Source organism: Brachyistius frenatus, unplaced genomic scaffold, assembly GCF_029030835.1.
Source record: "Brachyistius frenatus isolate BFR_SWC_R1_liver_20210118 unplaced genomic scaffold, ASM2903083v1 Contig_241, whole genome shotgun sequence".
Lineage (NCBI taxonomy): Eukaryota > Metazoa > Chordata > Actinopteri > Embiotocidae > Brachyistius > Brachyistius frenatus.
Genome location: NW_027210840.1, coordinates 309788 through 336283, shown reverse-complemented (window position 1 = coordinate 336283; position 26496 = coordinate 309788). Strand labels below are relative to the sequence as shown.

The following is a 26496-nucleotide window of genomic DNA, read 5'->3' as shown; positions in this document are numbered from 1 at the left end:
AGGTTGGGAATTACAAATTATTTGCGTGTTCACGTGTTTATTTCCGTGTTTACCTGCAAATAGAACGGGGAGATCCGATCACAGGTGGTCAATCGGGACGCATGTTAATACCAGGTGTGAACCGGGCCTCTCACATGAATCTGATTTAACGAGTCTGGATTCACCGTAGAATGATTTCAGTCGGTCGAGGAGGACGAATCATTTCGAGACGACGTCTCACAGTTTGACTAAATGTCCTAATGTTAATAAACAATCAGAACTTGCTGAAGGACACAAATAAATACAGAGACTTAAAATTTTCTTCTAGTCAGTTAAAGTTTTAACAATTAGAAAAAAAAAAAAAAAGGAAGAAAACTCATCCGGAGACAATCGACATAAAAACACAATTCAAGATAAAAGTGATGACACTAGTTGTACAGAAGTGTTTGTGCTTGTGAGGACATTAACCCGTCACCTGAAGAATAAAAACACGGTCCATCAGGAGCTCCAAATTAAAAGAGGAGGAGTCAGGGTGGGCTGTTTTCACCCCCCGACTGCATTTACTGGGCGCTTGAAATAAAGTGCAGGAGATTTCTCGCCATAATTTCAAAACTTCTAGACTTTTTTCAAACAAGTATGGATTAATCTCGTTGTTGAAAACCGTTCAACGGAGAAATCACTGAACACTGAGATTACATTCTTGTAGCACAACAGGAAAAAAAAAAATGCATACGAGAGAGAAACCGAAGCGGAGATCACAGTGTGTTCGTGTGCTGCGTTCAGGTACAGGGCAAAAACAACGTTCACCTCAGACGAAACTTTAACAGGGCCAACGGAAGGGGATCAAAAACCTGCGAACATTTAATTTCCTAACGAACCTTCGTTCTGAGGCTCCAGCAGCATTTAACCTTTGTTATAAACTATAACCAAATCCTTCATATAATAACACATGTATATTATATATTTTCAAAGATTTAAATAGTGAATAGTCGATATAAAACTTAAATCTAAATAGTTTTGCGGTGTATCTGAACGCAGCAACCGTGAGACTCGGCCGGACAGATTTACGTCTCGGCACGACTTCAAATAAAAACTCCACTGAGCGCTCTTCACTGCATTATTGTAAACAAAGAACTCATATGATAATATGACTTGAAGTACAACACACTGACCCCGCCCCCCCTCCCGGCGAAAAAACATTAGAAATTCAAACGGAAACAGGAAGAACCTGCAGGCCTGCGACTCTGCTGTTATCTGGATGTATAAGGCTGCTCCAGTCACTGCACGGTGTCCGCTGCCCGACGACCGACCGACCGACTGACTGACTGCCCGGTCACATGGTCAGAGGTAGAAGCCGGTGGCTGGTGGGTCTGCGAGGCTGGGGAGAGTTTCGGGGCCGGGCATCTGGACAGCAGGGGGCGCCGGTCCATTGCCGTTGGGCAGAGCGCAGCCTCCTGGGTAGGAAGTGTTCAGGATGCAGCTGTTCTCCATCTGCACGGGATCAGAGGAGATCGTGAGCTCCTTCATGTCTCAACATTCAAACGCGTTTTAGAGAAAAGAATAAAAGCACGACGACCCAAAGACGACAAGTAAGGAAGTGTAATTTAAAAAAAAAAAAAGAAGTCTCAGTTTAGATCCTGAATATAATGATTTGAACTTAGTGAGGTTTCATTCTGAGAGCTGCAGGTGATGCAGTGCAGTAAAATATAGTAATAAGGTGGAACTGTGTAGATTATAACCCTGTTTGTAAATATTTGTATTTTTGTTTCGCATGTTTATAAAAGATCTCAATAACTTGAGGTTTATGTTCTGAGTTTATGTTCTGGATTCATGTTCTAGGTTTATGTTCGAGGTTCATGTTCTGGGTTTATGTTCTGAGTTTATGTTCTTAGTTTGTTTTCTGAGTTTATCTTCAAGGTTTATGTTCTAGGTTTAAGTTCTAGGTTTATGTTCTATGTTCAAGTTCTAGGTCAATGTTCTGAGTTTATGTACTCAGTTTGTTTTCTGAGTTTCTGTTGTAGGTTTATATTCTTAGTTTCTGTTGTAGGTTTGTAATCTAGGTTTATGTTGTAGATTTATGTTCGAGGTTTATGTTCTTAGTTTGTTTTCCGAGTTTATGTTCTAGGTTTTTGTTCTGGGTTTATGTTCTGAGTTTATGTTCTTTATTAGTTTTTTGAGCACCACAATCCTAAACAGTGAACATCCAAACTTTTCGCCACCCTGTGCGTGTTCGAGCCGCCTCACCTTACTGTGGTTGGAGTCGTGGGGGATCTCTGAGGCCACCATGCCATAGTGGTCGAGCTGCCGGCAGGGCTTGCCCACCCCGAGGATCTGCTCCAGGGAGGTGTTGGGGGGGGAGCACTGCGACAGGGTGGAGACGACCTGTACTAAGGGGACCGGGATCTGCTCCGGCTCCCGCTTGTGGTTCATCCCCTGGAAGGACGAGACGGAGGACTCGGCCCCCTGCTGCTGTCCGCTCCTCCCGAACAAACCACTTCCACTGATCGAGTAATCCGCGTTGTCCATATCGGGCATGCTGTAATCCATGCACGACTCCAGGGAGGTGTTGCTAAGAGGTTTTTGGCTGTTATCAAGGCAGGCGCTGCCGCCGTGACTCTCGCTGAACCCGTAGTCCTGCCACTGGGACTTTCCTGCCGAGCGCTCCGAGCTGATGCCACACAGCCCGTTGAGGTTGGCCGCCTTCTGCTTGGCGTGGCACTGCTGCATCAGCTGCTTCTGGATCCGCGGCGGCTGCTGCTGAAGGTAGTGTTGGTGCTGCTGCTGCAGCTTGGCGTCCAGGTCGGACGCCTTGTCACTGAAAACAGTCTGGTGCGTGTTAAAGTGTTCCAGCTGGATCCCTGCCGTGGCCAGGATGTCCTGAGCCCTCCACTGTCCTTCGGGGACAGAGTGGTTCTGTCCCACCGTGTCTCCGTTGACCATGGTGTTCGCCACACGGTCACTCTGCTGGCCCCAGTCATGCGTCACTTTACATGGTCGCATGCTGAGGTGCTGCTGCATCTGTTGGGAGAGCTGCACGATGGGAGCCTGCTTACAGTGAGGGAACTGCATCTGCACACGGGTGTCAGAGGGGGGGTGGACGTCAGGTAGGGTCACGGTCGTGGAGATCACCGAGGTCACCGAGGCGGTGCTCGGAGGCGCCTGTCCTCCGTGCTCCGCCGACTCCGTCTTTCCTTCGATGGAGTCGTAGATGTACGAGAGGATCTCGTCGTTGGTCAGCAGGTCGTCCAGGGTGGGCACGCGTTCGGGGTCCATCTCCACTCGGATCATGCGCTCGTCCAGCAGCAGCAGCTCCAGGTCCTCGGCGCTCAGCCCCAGCCCCTCCAGAGCGCCGAACAGCTCGCCGTTCGAGCAAAACCCGTCCTCTGCTTCCACGACGCCCTGGCTCTCCAGAGAGAGGGAGTCCAGCGTGGCCAGCAGCGGGTCAAAGCTGGTGCCCGGCTCGGTGACGCCCAGACCCATCAGGCCGTTGGTCGGCTCGTCCCAGCTCTTGCGCAGGCCGGAGGGTTCGGAGTCGGAGAAGCCCATCTGCTCTCCGAAGAAGCTGCTGTGGAAGGACATCTTGGGCTCCAGTGCCGGCTGGCAGACGTACACCGACTCGTCCTGGCTCATGAGCGCCCCGAGCAGGGAGCCCGGGTCCAGACCGTCCCGCACCAGCCGCTCGGTGCGGCTCTTCTTCGACTTGCTGCTGTTTTTCTCGTGGGTTCCGTCTCTGAAGCCGGCAATGGGGTGGTTGGACTGGTAGAGCAGCGCCTCGCCTGTCGCGTAAGTGAAGGGGAGGTGCATGGAACGCTTACGCAGGTGCTCTCCTCCTTCTTCGTCCCTGTGGAACCAGAAAAACAGGATCAGCATCGGGAGACGTCACCACGGCAATGTGCGATTTTAACCCGACACATAGACGTACAGGAGAGGCCTCTGGGTGGCAATGATGTAGTCTGGTTTGCCGTTCTTGTAGACCAGCCGGGCATTGGCCTGGACCCACTTCCAGCGGTTCTCCTTGGTGAGGAGCCGGAACACAGTCAGACCGCTCTCTCCGGTCTTCATCACTGCACACAAGGAACACAAACACGGACTAGCGTGGATTAAAGAATCAACGAGAACCTCCTGGAAGCACTCAAACTAGCGGACGATTTTATCAAATCCAATTCAAGAGAAAGAAAATGACGTCATAAGTACAAATCTTCAGTTTTCATGCATGTTAGAGACGAGAAGGAGATGTGAAGGAGACGCGAAGGAGACGCCCAGGAGACGCCCAGAAGGCGCGAAGGAGACGCGAAGGAGACAAGAAGGAGACGCCCAGGAGACGCGAAGGAGACGCCCAGGAGATGCGAAGGAGAGGAGAAGGAGGATTACTTACGAAAGCTGTCTGAACTCTCTGACCAGGTTGGACCGGACCTCCTCAACATTTTTGGAAGGGACTGGGACTAAAATAGCTGTTGTTTGTTTGTTTCCCTGATCTGCCAGATAAAGAAAGAAAAGTTGGCGACTTCAACATTACTCACTTCTGACGTGGTTCTCTGCGCAGTACAACATGTCTGCTGCGTGGATGAACTGGTATCCAGATCCTCTGACCCTCATCTCGGCCTCCGTGTAGCCCAACACGATCTTCCCCCTGCAGAGACAACCAAAGATCACATCCATCAAACCTCAAATACGACATTAACGATCTGAAATCCACTTCCTCGACGAGCCCAGAGACAAAAACCTACTTTGCGTCGCAGGCCAGAGGCGTGAAGTCCAGCTTGTGTTTGGTTCTGAAGATCATGTTCTTGGTCCGGATCTCCAGGATGGATGGAGGCTGCAGGGGCGTGGCGATGGCGAACAGGGCGAGCTGCGGCGGCGCCTTCCCTTCGTTCTCCTGCCGCTGGTTCTGTCCGTGCAGAAACTTGAGGCGGCCGTGGATGCTCAGCGCCTGTGAGGTTAAAACCAGTCTTTATGACACGTGCTCATAAGAATACGGTTGTTGTTACATGTGGTCACTGAAACGGTCCTGTGAAACCCAAATCAGTTTGGGCTACGGTCAAAATTCTTTCACTATTCAAATCTGCATCTTTGCTCCAAAACACTTCTGCTTTCAAAATGTCAATTTCTGGGACTTTTTTCCCCCAATTATCTCTAAAACCTATTTTTGGAAACTTATCCTAGAGCGCTGGGCCACTTGTCCCAAAACTGATCTAAGGTTTAGAAAAGAATTAGTATACGTCAATCCGTTGATTAATTATACAATTTTCAACTTTAGTCTGGAATTAAAATTTTCGAAAAATGCTCATAAATCAAAATTGGCAAACCCAACTGGAACCAAACGTGGTGCCAGGGTTGGGATGCTCGCTCCGAGCTTTGCTGAGTGGTTTATCAGCTCATCCTCTGTCCTGTGTTTTTATTTGTCTCATTATAAACCCAGCGAGCGCCTGGAGAAGTGTTTCCACTCCCAGTAAATGAAAACCTGGTTGAACGTGTTACGAGGCAGGAGAGCGATGCAGCACCAGACCGGACCAGCGGGAGGAGACTCTGTTTGGACTTCGACCAGCCGAGCACACGAGTTCCGGAAATGCATTGAAGTCAAGTTCAAATCCACTTCTGTTGGTGTAGAGAGCCGATAATCTGAGCTCAGCGGGTCACCCTGACTCTATTCGCTAATCACAGGTGTGTTTTTGATGTAGCATGAATTAAAGCCTTTAAGAGGCAGGTCTGCTTGCACGTTTTTCTGCAGAAGATCAGATTAATGATCCCACAGGGAAGTCTTCAGCCTGGATTTAAAGGATCAGAGTCGCAGCAGGACTGCAGTCGCAGTAAACCTGCAGAGTCGCAGCTGAGTTGCAGTAGACCTGCAGTTCGTTCCAGATTTGTGGAGCATCAAAGCTGAATGATGCTCCTGCATGTTTGTTTTGGTCTCTGGGGTTCAAGTAGGGTCCAAAGTCCACATTAGTCCTTGGTGTGTTCAGCCTGCAACGTCTCCGTCGTTCGGACATGTGACCTACCAGGAAGCCAGACGAGTTGTCCAGCAAGCAGCGGAAGCGGCACACGAAGCTCCTCTCCAGGAAAGACGAGTTCTCCGGAGGAAGCTGTTCAGGTTTGTAGGTGACCAGAGTCGAGCTGCTGTCGGGCTCCATCTCTGTGGAGACAAACATCAGGCTGAGTTCACCGCTGCACCGGTACCGGTACCTTTTATTCAAATGGAACCGGAGGCCAGCAGAGCGTCACACATTCAAATGCAGCTGAAAACGGATGCAGCTTCATTTCTGTCGCATCAGATTTGGTTCAAAAAGTTTTGTGTTTCCAGCTGGAAACACAAACTTAAGCCTCTTTTCCTCGGCTCGGCACCCGGTTCTATTTTTCAAACAGAGTAAAGAGCAGCATCCTCTCTGTCTCCTCCATCGCTTGTGAAGACGATGTCGCAGCATTTCATGAGTCATCGATAAAGAAAGTGGCAGCGACCTTCAGTGGGAAACTACCTGGTACCGACACGAGTGGCGTCGAGCCGGTACCTGCAGCGGAAGAAAGGCTTTTTTTTATTTTTTAAATCGTATTTCTAAATTCTGTCAGATGTCTCTGATCCACAGATGAAATGTTTTTCAGTTTGGGCTCGAACACGGAGATTAAAGTGTTTCTCGGTCCCTGCGGGAAACGCCGACGATCACGATGTTCAACACAACTTCGGGAAGTTCAAGCGGCTTGAAATTCTGTAAAATTCGCGCAATTTTTTCAGCAAAAGAAATGTTGTCGAGGGGAGCTCGAAACTGACGTCATCAACATAAACTGACTCCTCGTTTACAGTCAGCTCAGCTGAAAAGCTCCGCTCTCGTCACCGGAACAAACACAGAAACTCGTGGAGGGTCGGATCTGGTGTTGTGTCACAGACACACACACACTCACACACGTAAGCATCTTAAAACCCAAATACAGATCTGGGACCACTTCACCACGTAAGCCACCGTGCAGATTACTGGGTCATGTGATCTGACCTGGTGTTACAGCTTAATGTCTAAACTGCGCGTTCTAACCGAATGATATCGGTTTACTGCAGCTCCGACCCAGGTTTGTTGTTTTCCGTGCAGTGCGGAAAGCGACTTCATCAATCGACTTCATCAATCGACTTCATCAATCAACATCGGGATCAGATCAACTCAGCTCCCACCGCCGCCGTTCACCTGCAGGGGGAGGCAGAGAGCGGTCGGTCACCTTGAGGGGAGTCCTGGCTGATGGCCGGCGTGGCGTCAGGAGGAGGGTTCAGGGCCCAGTGCAGGTTCCTCCGCAGCTCCTGCTGGTCCTCGGTGTGGACCAGCTCGTACACACTCTGGTGCATGACGTCGGTCTGATGAAGACAGAGAGGAGGAGGAGGAGTCAGAGAACCCAGAGACAGACAGGAAGTGGGCCACATTATACACCTGAAAAAGAAATCACCAAATATAATAAAGATCTGACAGCAACAGATCAATCAAAAAACACGTGTGGCTGCAGCTGATTATTCTTTTCATCATTGATGAACCTCCAGATTATCTTCTCCAATATTTAATTTGGTGTTTTTTGGGATTCAAAATGTCAGAAAGTGTTAAAAATAACGTCAAGTGTTTAAGGTGCTGAGTGAAGCCCGGTCCAGTCCTCAGCGTCCAGCCAATCAGCTCGCAGCAAAGTCAGCTGATCAAATCAGGTGTTCAAAGGAAGTTCAGTTTATCATCGTGGAGGGAAATATTCATATTTAATAGGCAGTTTTTTTTGGTGTTTTTTTTTTAAAGACTCGCTGTCTGAGAAGAGTTTTCCCCACATCAGAACAGACCCGGTTCCTGTTTCCGGTCCTGATCATGTGATCAGTCCTGAGCGAGCGTGTCTGATACCTGATGGAAGCCCAAGTAGTCCTGGATGGTGTGGGAGGAGTAGAAGATGGTGCCGCCGGCGGTGATGACCAGGACGAACCCGTTGAGAGCCTGCAGGCCGAAGACAGACATGTCCGTTACTTATTTCACCGGGTCGAGTGTTTAACAAATAAACCCGGACCTCCTCATACTGTCTGCAGCGCCCCCTGCTGTGTGGAGGCTGGTACTACACCTCGACTCTGTGAAACATCATACAAACGCAGCTTTCAGAAGGGAGCTATGGAGACAAAAACTCAGACAGCAAATGTAGTTCAGTTTGACCTGGAAAAGTTGTGTAACGCAAAAAAAAAAACCACACCTGGTGGAACATCTCACAACTAATCAGGTTACCATGGCAACAAGTCAGTAACATGTTTAGGTATAAAAAGATGATTTCAGAGAGGCAGAGTCTCTCAGCAGCGAGGATGGGGAGAGGTTCACCACTCTGTGCAAGACTGTGTGGGAAAATAGTGCAACAATCTAAAAATAATGTTCCTCAACGTAAAACTACAAAGAATAAGTGGATTTCATCATCTACAGTTCATAATATCATTAAAACATTCAGAGAATCTGGAGAAATCTGGACAAAAATTGATTTCTGAAGAAATCTCGGACAAGGCTGAAAACCAATATTTGATGGTGGTGATCTTCGGGCCCTCAGGCAGCACTGCATTAAAAACACACACTATTCTGGAGTGGAAATCACTGCACGGGCTCAGGAACACTTGTGAAAACCATCGTCTGTGAACACAGTTCATCGCTGTGTCCACAAATGAAGGTTAAAACTCTCCAAAGAAGAAACCAGATAGAAACATGATCCAGAAACACCGCTGCCTTCTCTGGAAGATGGACTGAGGTGAAGTGGAAAACTGTCCTGTGGTCTGATGGATCACAATCTGAGATTCTTTTTGGAAATCATGGACACTGCATCCTCCAGGTTAAAGGGGAAAGGGACCATCCAGCTTGTTATCAGTGCACATTTGGGGCATCATGAGATGAGAAATATCACACAGGAGACCCTGAACTGTTGAGCAGCTGAAATCTAATATCAGGCAAGAATGGGACCACATTTTACTTTCAAAACTCTAGAAACCGGTCTCCTCAGTTCCCAAACTTTTACAATACGAGAGCATTTCGTAAACAGACACACCCGACTGTCCTCACAAACATCCAGGGAGTCATGTCCTGCCAGGGGCAGCGATGAGTAACGCCGCCGACGCCATGTTGTTCTGCCTGACGACCCACCAGCCGCCCACTGGGATTATCTGACACACTTCCTCCTCGTAAACATCAACACACACACACACACACACACACACGCACACACGCACACACACACACACACACACACACACACACACACACACACACACACACACACACACACACACACAGGCTGAAGGAGAGCTCAGACCACCATCATCATCACCATCATCTTCATCACCTTCATCATCACCACGAAAAAGGAGGAGGAGGATGAAGAGGAGGAGGAAGAGGAGGAGAAAAGGAGGAGGAAGAAGAGGATGAGGAGGAAAAGAAGAGGAAGATGAGGAGGAAGAGGATGAGGCAGAGGCAGAGGAGGAGGAGGAGGAGGAAGATGAGGAGCCTTCATCTCTGATGCTGATGTTCCTGATAAGAGTAAAGTTTCTGGCCGGCAGCCTGCTTCCTGCTTCATTCTTTCTTCTTCCTTCTTCCTGCTTCCTTCTTCCTCTTCCTGCTGCCTGATTCCTCTCCTGGAATGCCACTCTGATTCACATAGGAAGAAACTGGACCGGAAAATCGGTGACTGCGGTAGAAAAGAGCTGTCAGCCGTCTCTCTGCTCGGTTAGCGAGGCCACGGAGCCTCCTGAACCGGAGAGCTGCTCCTTCTCGCCAACTCAGTGCTTTTCCTCCAAAAACCTGGAGCTCCAGGAAAATGTCCAGGTTCAGAAAGATTGATGGAAAATATTATTTTGATAAATGGCGACTAAAATTTAAAGAACACAAACAAAACGTCCAGATATTCCAGGACTTTTCCCAATAAATGATCACATTTAAGCTGTACGGAGCATATCTGCCAGACAGGAAGAGCACAGAGAATTTTCATAATAAAAGAACCTGTGCAGACTCCTGATGGTCACCTGACTACTGCGACGTCCCCTCTGTATTTAAAGTAGAAAGATCAGCCTGATACAAAATTATCATGAGGATGAATGTTTTTTTTTTAACTAAAACTTTGTTGACAGCAAAACAGGAAATAACAATAAAAACAAAACGGAGAGAAAGGTTTACCAGAGAGAAGCAGCTGTTATCTTAGCTTAGCATAAACACCTGAAGCTGAGGGAATCTCGGACCAATGCAGATTCTCAGGATTTTGTGAGTTTTATTTGCGAGTTCACGGATATGTTTTAACTGCTTGAACAACAAACTGATTGAAATATTTTTAAATGGAAAGCAGCATGCTTTTCTTCCTGTTGGCATGGTAACGATGGGCTTCCCTTCTCCCACATTTTAACATGTCAATAGTTGTTTTTAACAAACTCTACATGTGGCTTTCTCTTTTCGAGTCGTCGTTTTTGAGCCGAAGCGCTTGAAACGTTGATTTTCATGCATGTTCGGCTCGTTAGCAGCCGCAGGAAGAAGAAGATACGGCAGGAAGAATATTCCTTTTGATGGTTAATCGGTCATACGACGACTGACCTGCAGCAGCAGCTCGCCTTCGGAGATCTTGCCGTCCGCCGCTCCTGCCGCCTTGCCGTTGTCATCATTGGCGGTCGGAGTCGCTCTGTTGCGACTGTTCAGGGCGACTGCAGAGACACAAAGACAGACGGACGGGAGTCAGTCACGTATGTTGGATCATTACACTTTCATCACAACAACTTCCACTCTCATTTCCTCGTATCATGTTTGTTTGTCGTGACATCAACAAACAACAAAAAAACACATTTCTTCTTCCTCGAGTCTCCTGAGAAGCTGCAGTTTAACACACGCGTCTGCATTTCCGGAATTTTAACGACAACTAAAAGAAAATAATCAGCTTGTTGTGAGGTTTGTTTGTTTGTTTACGTCACCTGAAGCCGTCAGAGGTTCATATCTGGAGGTTTGAGAGAAACTATTCGATAGATTTTCATTAAACACCTCAATTCATCCTAAACGAGCTCAGGCTCAGAGAAGGATCATGTTTCTATCTGGTTTCTTCTTTGGAAAGTTTTAACCTGCATTTGTGGATGCAGCGATGAACTGTGTTCACAGACGATGGTTTTCACAAGTGTTCCTGAGGCCGTGCAGTGATTTCCACTCCAGAATAGTGTCTGTTTTTAATGCAGTGCCAGTTCAGAGTGTTATATGTTAGTTTTGAAGCCAACTAATTACGTGATTAACAGTTTAATTATTGATCACTGAGCCCATTAGGAGTAAAAACTAAAAGAGAATCATAGATTAGCTGCTGAGTTGATCATTTAAACTTTGTTTTTGGACCGAAAACATCATGAAGTGACGGCAGATCAGCAGATTATCGACGATTAATAAACCGTCAGCTACAGCTGACGTTGTCACGGTTGTCTGATGAGCTGCGGTGATGTCATGAGAAAGAGAGCAGCGGTCAAGCCCATTAATCTCTGACCCCTGAGGGAGCAGCGTGCGGCGACCTGCGATGATCTTTGACCCCAAAGGTGATGTGTTGGCATGATTCGCTGAGCGGGTTCTGGGTCAAGTCTTTTGTTTTCTGCGAACTGGGTTAAGAATGAGTCCATCAGCGAGGCGGAGCGGCAGCGGAGCATCTGGACTTCACACGAGATTTGGCTTTGGTCGAGGGGCGACTTTTAGGAGCCCGCCGACAACATGTGACATAATCCCACGTAATGGAGATGGCGTAAGCGCACCCCCCCCCCATCCCTTTGTCTGCGGCCTGTTTCCACCATCAGCTAATACATCACGTATTGATAAATGATAGCTCAAGTCATTTATCCGACAGAAAGTCTCATCAGTTCTCCGCTTACAGCTTCTTAAAGCCCTCCTGTCAATCAAAAAAACAAAACAAAAAATTCACGACGTGAAAGTTCCACCTCTACGCAGACGACACCCAGTTATATCTGTGAAACTGGAGGGAAACGAATCAGATCGAATCGAAGTCAAACTTCCAGCAGGTCTTGAAGACTTAAAGACCTCGATGACATGTTCATGTATATGACCCTCAGAAACTCACTTTCACAGGAAATAGCCGTTTAACCTACAAATGAATCAAGTTTCTCGGTCTGCCTTCTTCACATTGTTACTTTCAGGCCAGACTCGTGTAATTCTTAAAATATCAGGATGTTCCGATAACTCTTTAAAAGAGGAGTGACAGGATTTAGAAAACGTAGTTCGTAGATTATAATTAGGGATGCAGACACAAGAGAAGTCCCTGAAGGCATCACTGGACACGTGAGCGGTTCTTCCTCCAAACAGCACCGAGCTGCGTGCCCGCTGAGCCCTTTGCTCGTTCACACATCAGAAACTTCAGGTATGCAGCAGCAGCGGCGTCATCCAGCCAGAAGAAGTGGGCCAACATGAAGCCTCATGAATGGCCAGAGGAGGACAAAGAGCAGATCTCGTTATCGAGCTTCACTGGGCACAAGTGTACATAATGAAAAACTTACATTCTGCCTCCCAACATACATGTGGCATAAAGGAGGCGCGGCAGGCGGCCAAAGGCGCTTCCGCCGAGCCCAACGTACGACAGCCTGGCTTTTCCCACACATGCTCGTCTCCACGTCAAAAAAGGAGCTCCGACGTCACGACAATAAACACGACGGGGTTCACGTCCGTTATCGGAAAACAAACAGAGACACGCGTTCGAAGATTCACCTGCAGATCTGTCGTCTCTCGGTTCTATTAAAGTCCAAAAAAAACACCAACTAAGACGAAGCCCACTGACTGAGTGGGTCCGCTTTTTTTTAATTTCCATCTCTAGTTTCCTTGTACTCCGCTCTCAGATCTTTTCTTTTTCTTTGACGACTGCAGATTCTGCTAAACTCTGTCTCTGAAAATGACGTTGTCAATGTGTGTCGTGAAGCTATCAGATCAAGAGACTAAATCTGACCGCAATCACAGTTCAAACCTTTTCCAGTTGTGGTTTGGATCCAGAAAAAAAAATGCAAAAATGACATTTCATGTGTCATAGACTCCCATTCAACTTCTCTCATTGAATGCAAAGTCAATAAAATGTCTCCAGCAGTTATCTCAGTGTTGTTAGCTAAAGTCACTCCTTCTTATTAGTTTTCTGGAGGTCCATCTGAAAACAATCCCTCATTCATTAGAAAATAAGATTCAAAAAGACCTGTTTTTGGGGGCGTGTCTGTTTGATTGACAGGCCTGTAGTGCAGTCAGGTTACAGCTATCGGTGGGCGGGACGTAGTATCATCAGGTTTCCAATCGGATCAGTCAGATCCACCGCTGGCTCCTCCCCCCCAGCTCGCCCAAATATGGTCACTTCCTTCCCCAAACCGCTCCGAACTAGCAAAGATGGCGACGGACAGAATCTAAACTGGAGGCTTCGTAAACAGATTTAAATGGGAGCCTATCGGAGGTTTTGTGGAGCCAGCCCCTAGTGGCCCTCAGTGGTAATGCAGTTTGAGGCTTCACTTTTATAACCCATCTGTGGTCCAGTCCATCCAGAAACAGTCTCTTTGGGCTGCAGCCTGAACAAAGCTTGAGAGCCGCGGTTCAGTGTTGATGTGACAGTCGGGACCGGTCGACCTGTGTTTGACCACCACAGTGGCGTCCTTCCTCCCACCAGGCCCCACGGCGACTCGAGTCCCTCGACAGATGAAACCTGACAACCAGGCAGTGACCCCGAAACCCAGACGGGGTCGTCAAACCTCAGCTGCAGAAGGTGAACACACAACTGGAACCGAGTTCCTCCCCGAGAATCCCCATTTATCCAGTCACATGACATGACAGGGCCTGATAACTTTCTTTTTTTCTTTCTGAAACAAACTGGACATCGTTTGAAAGCAGAAAACGCTGAAAGCTTTGCGTGTTTTTCAGTAAAATAAAGTTTAAATAAAAAAGCGTTAAATAAACACGTCCGGTCCAAAATGTCATTAAACTTTTAACCTCAGTCTAATTTAAATTCAATATTTGGCTATCAGCCAAAAAAGGACACGTTCCTCTTTTTAATGAACGGGATGGAAAATTTCCACCAACAACATATTTATTTTTGTTTTCCTGCAAGAACGGAGCCTCACTTGTGTTTTTCTGGTCACTTTTCGTGCACTTTAAACAAGGCATGTTGGTGTTTAAAAATCTGAGAAAGGTTTAAGAAAGAGTCCAAACTTTAACCAGCCGAGAAGCAGACGACACCTCCAGGATTCGGTTTTAAACATCATCTTTAAGACCGAACCGAAGACAAACGTCTCCGTCCACTTCGCCTCCGACTGGCGGTGCTCCAGGCAGCGCTCAGCGGTCTGATCTCGTACAAACATCCAAATATTTATCAAAATGTTTGGGCACTTTCCATTTGTCCCGTCGTGCTATTTACATCGGGATTACCGAGGATGTTCTGTGCCAGTGCTGCTTCAATTTCCTGCCCAATCCCTACATGTAATCCTGGACGAAGACCAGGGTGTCGCCGGGGGCAGGGCGCCGTGCACACACACATTGCCAAAAGAGACTTAAAGTGTTTGCGACCAATCAGAGGGAAGACTTGAGGGCCGCCGACACGTCCTCGCTGCACCGCGTTATATAAGGTCAGTCAGCGGGAGGAATGAAACATCTTATTTTTCAGATCACTACGTGCAACAGAGTCCCGGAGGTGTGTTTTCATGGCGGCGGCGGTTTGTTTACGCCACATATTGCATGTCAGGTCGCATGGGACAACAATAGCAGCAGCCTGATTCATGAAACAGGTCTATATTTGGATGGCGTTATCCCCAGCGTATTTAGCCCGGGAGGTGTGGGAGGAGGAGGACGGGGTTGGGGGGGGGGGCGGTGGGCTGCAGGGCCCTCAGCTGCTGCGTTAATGCTGACGATTAGTGCACAAGCTCCGCCCACATGGCCCACATCGGTTAACGCGGAGCGCGGGGAGGTGCAATTTGTTTTGGATGCGTGCCAGAGAGGAGACTCAGATCCCGCACACGCGTGCACACACACACGCACACGCTTGCACACACACACGTGCACACGCGTGCACACGCACGCACAGACACAAGGATCCCCTCAGTCTCCCCGGAGCATCCTGTCGTGCTTTTGTGTCATAAAAAAAACTGTTTTGAGAGTTTCAAGTTTGAAATCAAGTTTCAATCAAGTGAAATTCTTTCTCAGTTTTTGTCGGTTTTGGTCTGACAGTGAACCAGAGCAGGATGTAGTGGGCGGGGCCAACGCTGATGGAGGAGACGATTGCCGAGGGGACATTGACCGACGGTCTCTGACCTTTTTTACCTCCGAGAGCTCCTCATGTTCAGTAACATTTATTACGTAGCTGAGCTCCACCCCAACCAGCTGAATCAGCTTATTTTACGTGAACAATGACAAACTGATACTCAACACACATTTTGGATCAAAACAGATTCAATTCAGCAGCATGTGCATGTTCTTTTCGGGATGCATTTCTCTATATTCTCTGTATCTACAGATGATTACTAAACTCCTACTGCAGTGAACGCAACTCCTGTGTGGCCAAACTGGTTTTAAAAATGTCAAATAAATATCAGACTGAACTAATATGAAATATTAATTAATTAATTTCATAATTAGTATGAAACTGGAGGGCTTTTAATTTGAAAAGTTGCGGCATCACTCGTTATAGCTCCGCCCTCCTCTGTTGCGGTCTGGCCGGAAATTATAGTACTTATGTTATTTATTTCATTTCTGAGCAGCCGTTTGTTTCCAGCTCAGTGTGAGAGTCTCTGCTGTGTTTCTGTCCTCTGATCTACGCGTGTCTCACTGTGTCTCACAATGAACACACGATGCACACACATACAGCCCCGCCCCCGCCGCCACGCAACACGTACACGTGTGGAGGCCGAGCGAGGAAACACGCGGTCGCCCGCTAATGCAAGAACGGGAGGCACGCAGCCGGCGCTGCCTTCGTGTTTCCCGAGGTTTTCCTCCGTCACATGGTCGCATATTTGCTTATGGGAGGCGAAGCAGGGAGGTGGGAGAGAAGCAGGGAGGTGGGAGAGAGAGGGGTACGGAGGGAGGGTGTGTGTGTGTGTGTGTGGGGGGGGGGTGATGGGATTTGGGCAGAGCAGCATGAGGAGGGGTCACTACTGATTACCAGGTTTTCCCTTTGGCGGCCTGCATTCCTGGCAGGACTGTTTCGTGATCGGCGGGGCTGAGCGGGGAGGGAGGGGTAAGCCCTGCAGGGCAAGGACAGGTAGAGAGAGAGAGAGAGAGGTGGTGGTGGTGGTGGTGGTGGGGGGGGGGGGGGGGTTCAGATAACGAGCATCGGGAAAAAAAACGCCGAGCATCCTGACATGTCACAAGACCTCTGTAGCAGCCGCGCAGCTTACATAACCAGCAGCAGCTGCAGCCTGTAGGAGCGCTGCATCCCTCACCGGACCGCAATACGGACGCCCTTCGATTCAGACCGATCCGTGTGGCCTCGTTTCCTGTCAGACGGGAAGCAGCTCGGTTCGATTCAACCGAACCGACTGACGTGAACGAAAAGTTTGGGCGATAAAAGGAACCGAGCCGTCGGATCGACGCCACGACGTCATCGAGGGTCCGAAAGATCCGAGTTTCCTCCTCGGGGTGGTCGGGCTCAGCTTTAGACATAGTTAGGACACGTCCAGAGGGAGCCCAGTGTAGAGACGCTGCTCCTGACATCAGGGCTCTGGTTCCAGACTAGTTTTTAGACCGGACCAGTTTCTGGCCCAGTTTTAGACTTGATTCTGGGACTAGTTTAAGACTTGACTAGGAGCATCTGTTTTCTGATTTCAGACAACTTTCACTTCTAGTTTCAAAGCTAGTTTCAGACTTTGTTCAGGACTAGTTCAGGGCTGTTTTTAGACCGGTTTCTGGCCTGGTTTTGGACCTGGTTTCAGACTTGCTGTCTGAAAAGTTTACTGTCGTAAACCAGACAGAAGTCCCAAAATTAGGTCCAAAACCAGGCTAAAACAAAGCCAGAAACCAGGTCCATGTGTGACTGAGACATGGAAATCATCAACACACTCATTACCCTCCTCTTCAACTGTGTGTATCAACAACTAGTGATCTTCAGGTTTGAGCCTCCCTCGACCAATCAGAAGGCAGCGTTCTAAAACTCCTCGTTCGAGTTGTGTTTGAAGAAAAGAAGACCAGAGAACTGAATTTGACTGTTTTTCTTTTCATTTTCCCGTCCGTCATCCGCAGCTGATGCTCGAAGACATCATCATCGTTTTCTTGATTTTTATCCAGAACTCTGCGGCCTCGCGATGCGTTCAGGAACAAGTCGGCTACGTTTTGTCAGCGATCACATCCAAAAGGACAAAAATCCACCGCAGGTTGCCTTGACGATGAGACGAGGATCAGAGCTGCATGTCAGACTGAAACGATGTAACGTCAGCTGAAGGTTCACCGGTTTCATGTCGTGTCCCTGCAGCATCCTCCTCCACATCTGTGCACATCCGTGCTGCCGCCGCCTCCGCAAATACATCTCCCTCCTCATTGGAGTTTTTTTGTTGGTTGTTGCGATCAAAATGTTTTTATTTTTGTTGCAGAGTTTCTTAACAATTGCGACATAATTTGCAGTTTTCAGTGACTTTGTTTTTGGCAATATGTCTAAAAAGAAGAATTTGGGGCTGTTTTCTGAATTAGTTTTTTTGTTTTTAAGCAGGAACTAATAAAGAAATAAATCTCTAATCACTTCCTTTGATAATAATCCTGCTGCACATCACAGAAAATGTTTAGTTCTGATCATTTGTTTTATTTATTGAACTTAGAGAACATCCTAAAAGTGACGTAGCTTCACAGAACGGACATAAAACTTCTTTTACTACTTTTTTGTTGAAAAATAAACAAATATTGCAGAGTTTGCTTGAATTTGTAATCACAAGAACTTCCTGGAGGGACTGTTGACGTCTGACGTCCAGCTTTCACGTTGATCCTCTGAAGGTGTTTACAACAAAGGAACACCTGAGCCCAGCTGACCTGCAGCTCTGAGGGACTCCGCTGTAAATAGAGACGGATTGGGAGCTTTAATCCTGCGCAGGAAGTCACCGCGCTGACGTTCGGTGTTCGAGCGTTGAACGCTGCATATTTCATAAGTTCTAACTGACACTCACTGATCTTATTTATATTGAAGGTGAATCACATGAAACACTTCATTCACTGACATCATGTCATCCTCTTCCTTTTCCTCCTCCTCCTCCTCCGGTGTGTTCTGGTTCTGACCTGGGATCTCCGACCAGAAAACCTACAACGTAAGGGAGACATTCAGGAAATGGGTCCAAAAAAACTACCCGGAACAAAGTCTGAGTCTAGAACCAAAATTAGGTCCAAAACCAGGTACAGAAACCGGTCTCAAAACTAGTCCCAAACAAAGTCTAAAACCAGATCTGAAACTTGTCGTAAACCAGACAGAAGTCCCGAAATTAGGTCCGAAACCAAGTCTGAAACCAGGTCCATGTGTGACTGAGACATGGAAATCATCAACACACTCATTACCCTCCTCTTCAACTGTGTGTATCAACAACTAGTGATCTTCAGGTTTGAGCCTCCCTCGACCAATCAGAAGGCAGCGTTCTAAAACTCCTCCTTTCGAGTTGTGTTTGAACAAAAGAAGACCAGAGAACTGAACTGGACTGTTTTTCTTTTCAGCATCAGATTCATTTTCCCGTCCGTCGTCCACAGCTGATGCTCGAAGACATCATCATCGTTTTCTTGATTTTTATCCAGAACTCTGCGGCCTCGCGATGCGTTCAGGAACAGGTCGGCTACGTTTTGCCAGCGATCACATCCAAAAGGACAAAAATCCACCGCAGGTTGCCTTGACGATGAGACGAGGATCAGAGCTGCATGTCAGACTGAAACGATGTAACGTCAGCTGAAGGTTCACCGGTTTCATGTCGTGTCCCTGCAGCATCCTCCTCCACATCTGTGCACATCTGTGCTGCCGCCGCCTCCGCAAATACATCTCCCTCCTCATTGGAGTACCTGGTTTCGGACCTAATTTTGGTTCTAGACTCAGACTTTGTTCCGGGTAGTTTTTTTTGGACCCATTTCCTGAATGTCTCCCTTACGTTGTAGGTTTTCTGGTAGGAGTTCCCAAGTCAGAACCAGAACACACCGGAGGAGGAGAAGGAGAAGGAGGAGGAGGAGGAAGAAGAGGATGACATGATGTCAGTGAATGAAGTGTTTCATGTGATTCACCTTCAATATAAATAAGATCAGTGAACGTCAGTTAGAACTTATGAAATATGCAGCGTTCAACGCTCGAACACCGAACGTCAGCGCGGTGACTTCCTGCGCAGGATTAAAGCTCCCAATCCGTCTCTATTTACAGCGGAGTCCCTCAGAGCTGCAGGTCAGCTGGGCTCAGGTGTTCCTTTGTTGTAAACACCTTCAGAGGATCAACGTGAAAGCTGGACGTCAGACGTCAACAGTCCCTCCAGGAAGTTCTTGTGATTACAAATTCAAGCAAACTCTGCAATATTTTTTTATTTTTCAACAAAAAAGTAGTAAAAGAAGTTTTACGTCCGTTCTGTGAAGCTACGTCACTTTTAGGATGTTCTCTAAGTTCAATAAATAAAACAAATGATCAGAACTAAACGTTTTCTGTGATGTGCAGCAGGATTATTATCAAAGGAAGTGATTAGAGATTTATTTCTTTATTAGTTCCTGCTTAAAAACAAAAAAACTAATTCAGAAAACAGCCCCAAATTCTTCTTTTTAGACATATTGCCAAAAACAAAGTCACTGAAAACTGCAAATTATGTCGCAATTGTTGAGAAACTCTGCAACAAAAATAAAAACATTTTGATCGCAACAACCAACAAAAAAACTCCAATGAGGAGGGAGATGTATTTGCGGAGGCAGCACAGATGTGCACAGATGTGGAGGAGGATGCTGCAGGGACACGACATGAAACCGGTGAACCTTCAGCTGACGTTACATCGTTTCAGTCTGACATGCAGCTCTGATCCTCGTCTCATCGTCAAGGCAACCTGCGGTGGATTTTTGTCCTTTTGGATGTGATCGCTGACAAAACGTAGCCGACTTGTTCCTGAACGCATCGCGAGGCCGCAGAGTTCTGGATAAAAATCAAGAAAACGATGATGATGTCTTCGAGCATCAGCTGTGGACAACGGACGGGAAAATGAATCTGATACTGAAAAGAAAAACAGTCCAGTTCAGTTCTCTGGTCTTCTTTTGTTTAAACACAACTCGAACGAGGAGTTTTAGAACGCTGCCTTCTGATTGGTCGAGGGAGGCTCAAACCTGAAGATCACTAGTTGTTGATACACACAGTTGAAGAGGAGGGTAATGAGTGTGTTGATGATTTCCATGTCTCAGTCACACATGAGCGACCCAGAGACAGGCAGCAGCTGTGAGGATGTGTCCTGTGTCCATCAGAGGCCCCGCCCCCCTCAACGAGCCACCAGCCCGTCAACAACAAAGATGGCAGCTGGGTTGGATAATACCGTCGGGCAGATTAACTGCTCGGCCGGAGCTTTGTTCTGCTTCCGCGATGTGTTCAAGTACGATAAACCTCGACCGGCTTTAAGGAGGCAACACGTTTGAATACTTCACGAAGGTCGTTTCACGTCCGACGCAGCGTTTTCCCACAGTGCACTGCAGCCCCGAACTTCCTGCTGTTTACACACAACAGGCCGCCCGCGGCGCGCCGCCCCCCGCCGCCCCCTCACCCCGCCATCTCCCCCGGGGGTCCGCAGAGCTTCTTCCTCAATGCACGAGCTCGTTAATGACTTAGAGAGCGTCCAGGAAGTAGGCTAATGCAGTCAGACGGGAGGTTTTGTCTATAAGGTCGCAGCGTGACCTATCGGTGCTGAGGTCCAGTATCAATAATTCACTGTGACGGGCCGAGCGGTCGCAGAGGGCTTCCATATGTTCCCGAGAGCCGCTGCAGCTCCGGCACCGAGTCAGGAGGGGACGCGAAGAAGGAACCAGGACGTCTCTTTTGGTTCCTCGGGGCGTCGCAGGTGTCTGACAGAAGCAGCAGAAGCCGTGTTCGCACGCGTCCGTCCGTCCGTCCGTCTGTCCATCTGTCCGCCTCACCACAAACATCCATTTCAAAGAGCCGCTGCCTTAAACAAACAGCTCTGCCTCCACTTCATAAATTCTTTAAACTCCAAGGTTTCTCTCAATTATTCATGCTGGAAGAGCGTCGCCGGCCGCATTGCAGCACCCTCTCGGCAAGATCGCCGCCTAAAATAACAATAACAGGGAGAGAACCCTACACATCCGCCCGCTCGCATGCGACTTTTTCTCATCCTGCATCTCCTCATCCTCGGAGCAGTTATGCCACACACACACACACACACACACACACACACGCATATATAGACGCTGGTCTGGATGACATCATGTGGAGGAGGCGGTGGCTGCGTGATCCACATGTGACAGAGCAGCTCCTCTAACATCAGGCAGATCGTCGGACTACAAACTGCAGCGCTGAGCGCGACAGATGTTCGGCTTCCTTCTCGTTCCCGGTCGGCAGATGTTCGCCGGATCTCAAACACTCTTATTCATCTTTCATATTCAGTCATCTCCAACTTCTTAGCTGCACTCTCTGTCATGTGTAAAAAAAAAAACATACATGACACACGTATGACCTGCGTGGTTTTCTTATTTCACTTCTTTTCTCTACGGACTTCTGCACTGAAGGGATGCTGTGTGTAATACTACAGGAGCCCGTCTGCTCAGCTATATAACCAGCCAAAGTGTCTTGCCTTCTGTCAGTGCCTTAAGCTGCAATACCACCGAGTGCCACTAGAGGTCGGCTCCACAGACTCCCATTCAACTTCTCTCATCAAATACAAAGTGAATAAAATGTCTCCAGCAGTTATCTCGGTGTTGTTAGTTAAAGTCACTCCTTCTTATTAGTTTTCTGGAGGTCCATCTGAAAATAATCCCTCATTCATTAGAAAATAAGCTTCAAAAAGACCTGTTTTTGGGGGCGTGTCTGTTTGATTGACAGGCCTGTGTTGCAGTCAGGTCACAGCTATTGTCAGGTTTCCAATCAGATCCACTGCTGGCTCCTCCCCCAGCTCGTCCAAATATGGTCACTTCCTGCTCCAAACCGCTCCGAACTAGCAAAGATGGTGACGGACAGAATCTGAACTGGAGGCTTCATAACGTTCACAAACCAGCGGGCGACAGACGCCTTTGAAAAGCAGCTCATCTGTTTAAGTTTCTGTTTATTTGAGTGTTTCTGGATTCACAGAGCAGAGACACATTCAGAACACCCCTGTCCAGGTGTCCCCGGCTGTCGGTCACTATGCTAAGCTACGCTAACCAGCAGCAGACATAGCAGAGATCAGAGGAGCCACGAAACCGGACCTCCAACAGGTGGACGTACCCGAGAAGAAGTTCTTGGCCCGCAGGTAGCTGACGCTCAGCCGGAGGATGGACAGCTTGTCCAGACTGGCGGTGACCTCCTCGGGGAACGGCAGCAGGCTGGCGAGCCGCTCCAGTTCCCCGTTCAGCCGGTCCCGGTGCCGTTTGGACGGGTTGGACTTGGCCGCTTCGGTCGGAGCCTGCTTCACCCTGATGGTCACAGAGGAGGAAAAAAACAAAAACACGTCAGCATCACACGACCAGGCGTAAAAACCTGATCTTGGATCTGGATCTGTGGACCGGATCAGTTTAACCTCGCTGTGACGTTGTGGGACATTTTCAAACATCGCAATCCTACACACAGGAAGTGCCCCTTTCACAATAAAAACCCAGAATGTGAAATTATTTGTTTACAATAACGGACGGAACATAATCAATACAAATAAATATCAGAGTAATTATCATGGTGCTACCGGGCTGTCCATATCGAGAGCAAAACAATTAGCCTTTATTCTAAAAGAGGTGGTTTCGCTCCCGTCTTCATGTTTTGGTCACATGATTTTCACCTGAATGCTGACTATCATAAAAAAAAACAACAACACTCTATTAAATAATCATTATTTCAGTCCATCACTGACAGTTTATCATTTTTAATCATGTAAAACTAGTTCAGCTGCAGGTTTTTATATATTATAACCAACTTCACTTCTGTCCAGAATTTCAAAGTAAAACATTAAAGTCTTGAGACGGCAGCAAAACATTTTTGGGGATTTGAGGACGTGATAGTGAAGTTTGTCATTATTACTGCAGAAAGGGAAATAAAACAGACCTGCTGTGAATGATAAGAGTGCTTCTGTGTTTGCTTTAGTTTAAATCATATTCACCTGAGACCTTCTCTCATAAAATATATGTTTATGTGATGAGAAATTACATTTAATCAAAAGGAAATATATTAATAATTCAAACACTGTTACTAATTTTATTATTTTGTGGTCAAAGTTTGGATTTTAAAAGAAGAAAAAAAGGGAGAATAAACTTGAGATTGTTAAATGTCATAATTGATCAAAATAGAGAAGCTGAGGGCCAATGTTGGCCCGCGGGCCTCAGTTTGAGCCGCTCTGTTCTAATGTTTCATAGGCTCAAAATAAAGCATCAGAGATTTTACCTGCTGATAATATTCTGCTGTTCATATTTAATAATCACACAGGGTATCTATTCAATAAATTAAAAAAAGTGTTTCTTCTTTCAGAACGCAGGAATTATTTTATTTGTTTTATTTTGATGTTGTAAAGTGTGCTACAAAATTACGTAAACTTTCTCTAAATAATACGTTCATGAATAAACACAAAATGTTCACAATGTGAGATCAGTTCAGAGAATACAAATAAATTCAAATAATAAAAACGATTTAAAGAAAACAAACAACAATAATAAAAACACTGAAGAACTTTACTTCTATTATTGCTTTCTTATTTCTATTTTACAAAATGAAAAGATGTAATTCAACGTCCCTGTGGGGCGATTTTTTTTTTTCTTGGACGAATGTGGCCGAATAATTAGATTAAATTCTGCATTTTATACATAAAAAAACATAAATTTGTGTCTATTAGCGAAAAACTACATAATTCTTTAAAAAATGACTTAAAAGGACAAAAACATTTCACAAAAATAGACAAGAAATCTAAACACATGTCAGCATGAAGAATTATGAAGTGCACATGATCTTAAAAAGTAAATACAGCACAGAGAGTCTGTTTCATCCTTATTGATTTATTGATTTGAGGTGTTTCGTTGAATCCACCAGACCTTTTTTTTCTTTCTCTGCTGCTGCACATCATTCTGTTGGTTTCATTTTTTTTTTTTTAAATGCAGCTGGATTTAATAAACATAAACTGACATATTAATGTCAAGCAGTGACACTTTTAGGATTTACTGAATAAAACGGTGCAGGCTGAAGATCTGTGGTGGATTTCTAAAGAGAATAATTCATTACATAAAACAACGACCAGACGAACAAAGAATAGAAGAAAGGTTCAAAAGAAAAAGGTTTTGATTTGACATCTTGATATTTTCATCCTGTTGTTCTTTGTGTTTTGTAAAGTTACTGTAAATACATTTTAATTTGAAATTTGTATTTAATGAGCTTTAATATGAAGGTTTTTTTTGTCACAGAAAATAAATCACATATATTTAAATATTCTGCTGCTTTTTTCTAATTTATTTGTATTTTCATGACCCACTAATTTATTACTGTGATTTAATATATTTGCAATTATCTATTTGTCTGTTTGACAGCCGAGTTATAAAACAATCTAACAACAGTTTTGACTCATGTTACTGACTGATTATTAAACGTGGAAGAATGAAGATAATTCAGCTGCATCAGTTTAGATTCAGTCGAGTCCAGAACTCACCTGGAAGCAGGTGGAGCTTCAATAAGGATCATAATAAAGGCCGTTTCATCCTATTAAAATATACTTATCATCTATATATATTTGATACGATAATAAAAAACATTTACAGCAGCCAATCACGTGCTTTGGATTGTGGCAGGTTCACATCTGAGATTTCTTTTTTAAATACATTTTTATTTTAATTCCGAATCCTTTCATTCTTCTTACTTTTGTGTTTTGACAACACGGTAGCGACACGAGAGCACAGCGTGGCTGCCATGACGACACACACACACACACACACACACACACACATGCAGTGAATATGGATGGATGGAGTCGTGTTTATCCTGTACACTCAGAGGGGAGGTCACTGAGCTCGACCTGCGAGGCTCGCCTTTTTTTAAATTCTCTGTCTGTGTGTGTGTGTGTGTGTGTGTGTGTGTGTGTGTGTGTGTGTGTGTGTGTGTGTGTGTGTGTGTGTGTGTGTGCGCGCGCGTGTTTTCTGCACTAACTGAATACACCGATTCTTTATTTCCTCCTCTGATAACAATCATTAATCTGATTAATAGATCCGTTATGAATCATTTTCAGGGTTTTCACTCCCATTTTAACACCAGTTAGCTTCACTATTATGTGTTGGATTATTATTATTTTTAGGTTCATTTTTAAATGAACTATTGTCACAATAATGGTTCAAAATGGCCCACAAATGCAGAGTTGTAACTGCTATAAGCGGCCACCGTCTCTCGGCACCACAACGGCACCTCCAGCCTCTGAGACCAGAAGAACCGTGTTCAGATGGGAGGAAAAGCGTCTGAGGATGTTTCTGCATCCGGAAGAGTCCATATTTCACGAGCCTCCTTCTTCTGCACATTTCAGCTTTTTCCAAATGGCTGCCTTGTCACATGCATGTGTGCAGGTCACTTCATGAATTAGTCACCAGCAGAGATGTGTTTACTGTCACACACAGCAGCTTCATGTGCATACCTGAGTTTTTAAATGGAGTCACATCAGAGCTGCAGATTTATTATTATTATTATTTTTTTTAAATAACCGTTCCCAAAAATGTTTGGATTTTATTGATGAATTTTATTAAATCCAAAAAACACACAATAAAAATCCTATAATAAACTGACATGGGAAAAAAAAAAAAAAAAAACGGCCCTCTGATGCAGTGAAGGGCGTTTTGACAGAAAATGGCGTAACATGAGGGTCCCGGAGAAGAAGGGGGGTTGGAGGGGTGAGGGGGGCATGATGGGAAAATGAAGATGAGGATTTTGGAAAAAAAATAATAATTGTATTTTGTTTTTTCGTTGGGTTTATTTTGATTGCTGGTGTCAGCAGCAGCTCCTTAAACAGCACTAAATACAGCTCTGTGTCGGAGGCTGCGGGATCAGGCCGCCGCCGCCGCTCCTGCGGGCCCGTAATAATCCGCAGCCTTTAATACGCAAAATATCCTCACAGGAAATATTCACTCACTTACAGATGCTTTCAAATTCACCTGGGCTGAGAAGGAAACGAAATATTGCTGTAAAATGTATTTATTAAATTGTTTAATGTAAAACAAAAAACAAAAAACCCTGAATGCTCCAGCTGATGCGTTTTTTTTTGCGAACCTGGAAACGAATTCGTGGATTTTGAACGTGAAACAGGAGTCACGAGGAGAAACGGTGGGAATAATAAAGAGATGAAATGTGTTGGACTCACGCTCTCTGAACCGGTTTTCTCCTCTTGCGTCCCGCATACATGACGGCTCGTCTTACGTAAGCCTGTGACGGGACCCTGAGACGAACGGC

At 46.3% G+C, this 26496-nt stretch overlaps 1 protein-coding gene across 1 annotated transcript; it reads right to left on the bottom strand.

Annotated features, from left to right (window-relative positions):
- Positions 1-1320: 1320 nt before the first annotated feature.
- Positions 1321-26448, bottom strand: LOC138633925 (aryl hydrocarbon receptor-like). Its single transcript, XM_069720459.1, has 11 exons — positions 26408-26448; positions 22327-22514; positions 10527-10633; positions 7830-7919; positions 7177-7309; positions 5976-6109; positions 4707-4909; positions 4500-4609; positions 3902-4043; positions 2224-3820; positions 1321-1470 (listed from the first exon to the last, which is right to left on the bottom strand). Exons 1-11 carry the CDS (start codon positions 26446-26448, stop codon positions 1321-1323), a joined length of 2895 nt encoding a protein of 964 aa, XP_069576560.1.
- Between the last annotated feature and the right edge of the window lie 48 nt (positions 26449-26496).

What these genes read in the sequence shown, in the direction of transcription:
- LOC138633925 (XM_069720459.1), bottom strand. Translation starts at nt 26,448, where the DNA reads ATGTATGCGGGACGCAAGAGGAGAAAACCGGTTCAGAGAGC. An exon ending in CCTCTGGCCTGCGACGCAAA is followed by an intron (nt 4,610 to 4,706) that starts GTAGGTTTTTGT and finishes TTGTCTCTGCAG; the next exon opens with GGGGAAGATCGTGTTGGGCT. An exon ending in GCCACCCAGAGGCCTCTCCT is followed by an intron (nt 3,821 to 3,901) that starts GTACGTCTATGT and finishes CTGGTTCCACAG; the next exon opens with GGACGAAGAAGGAGGAGAGC.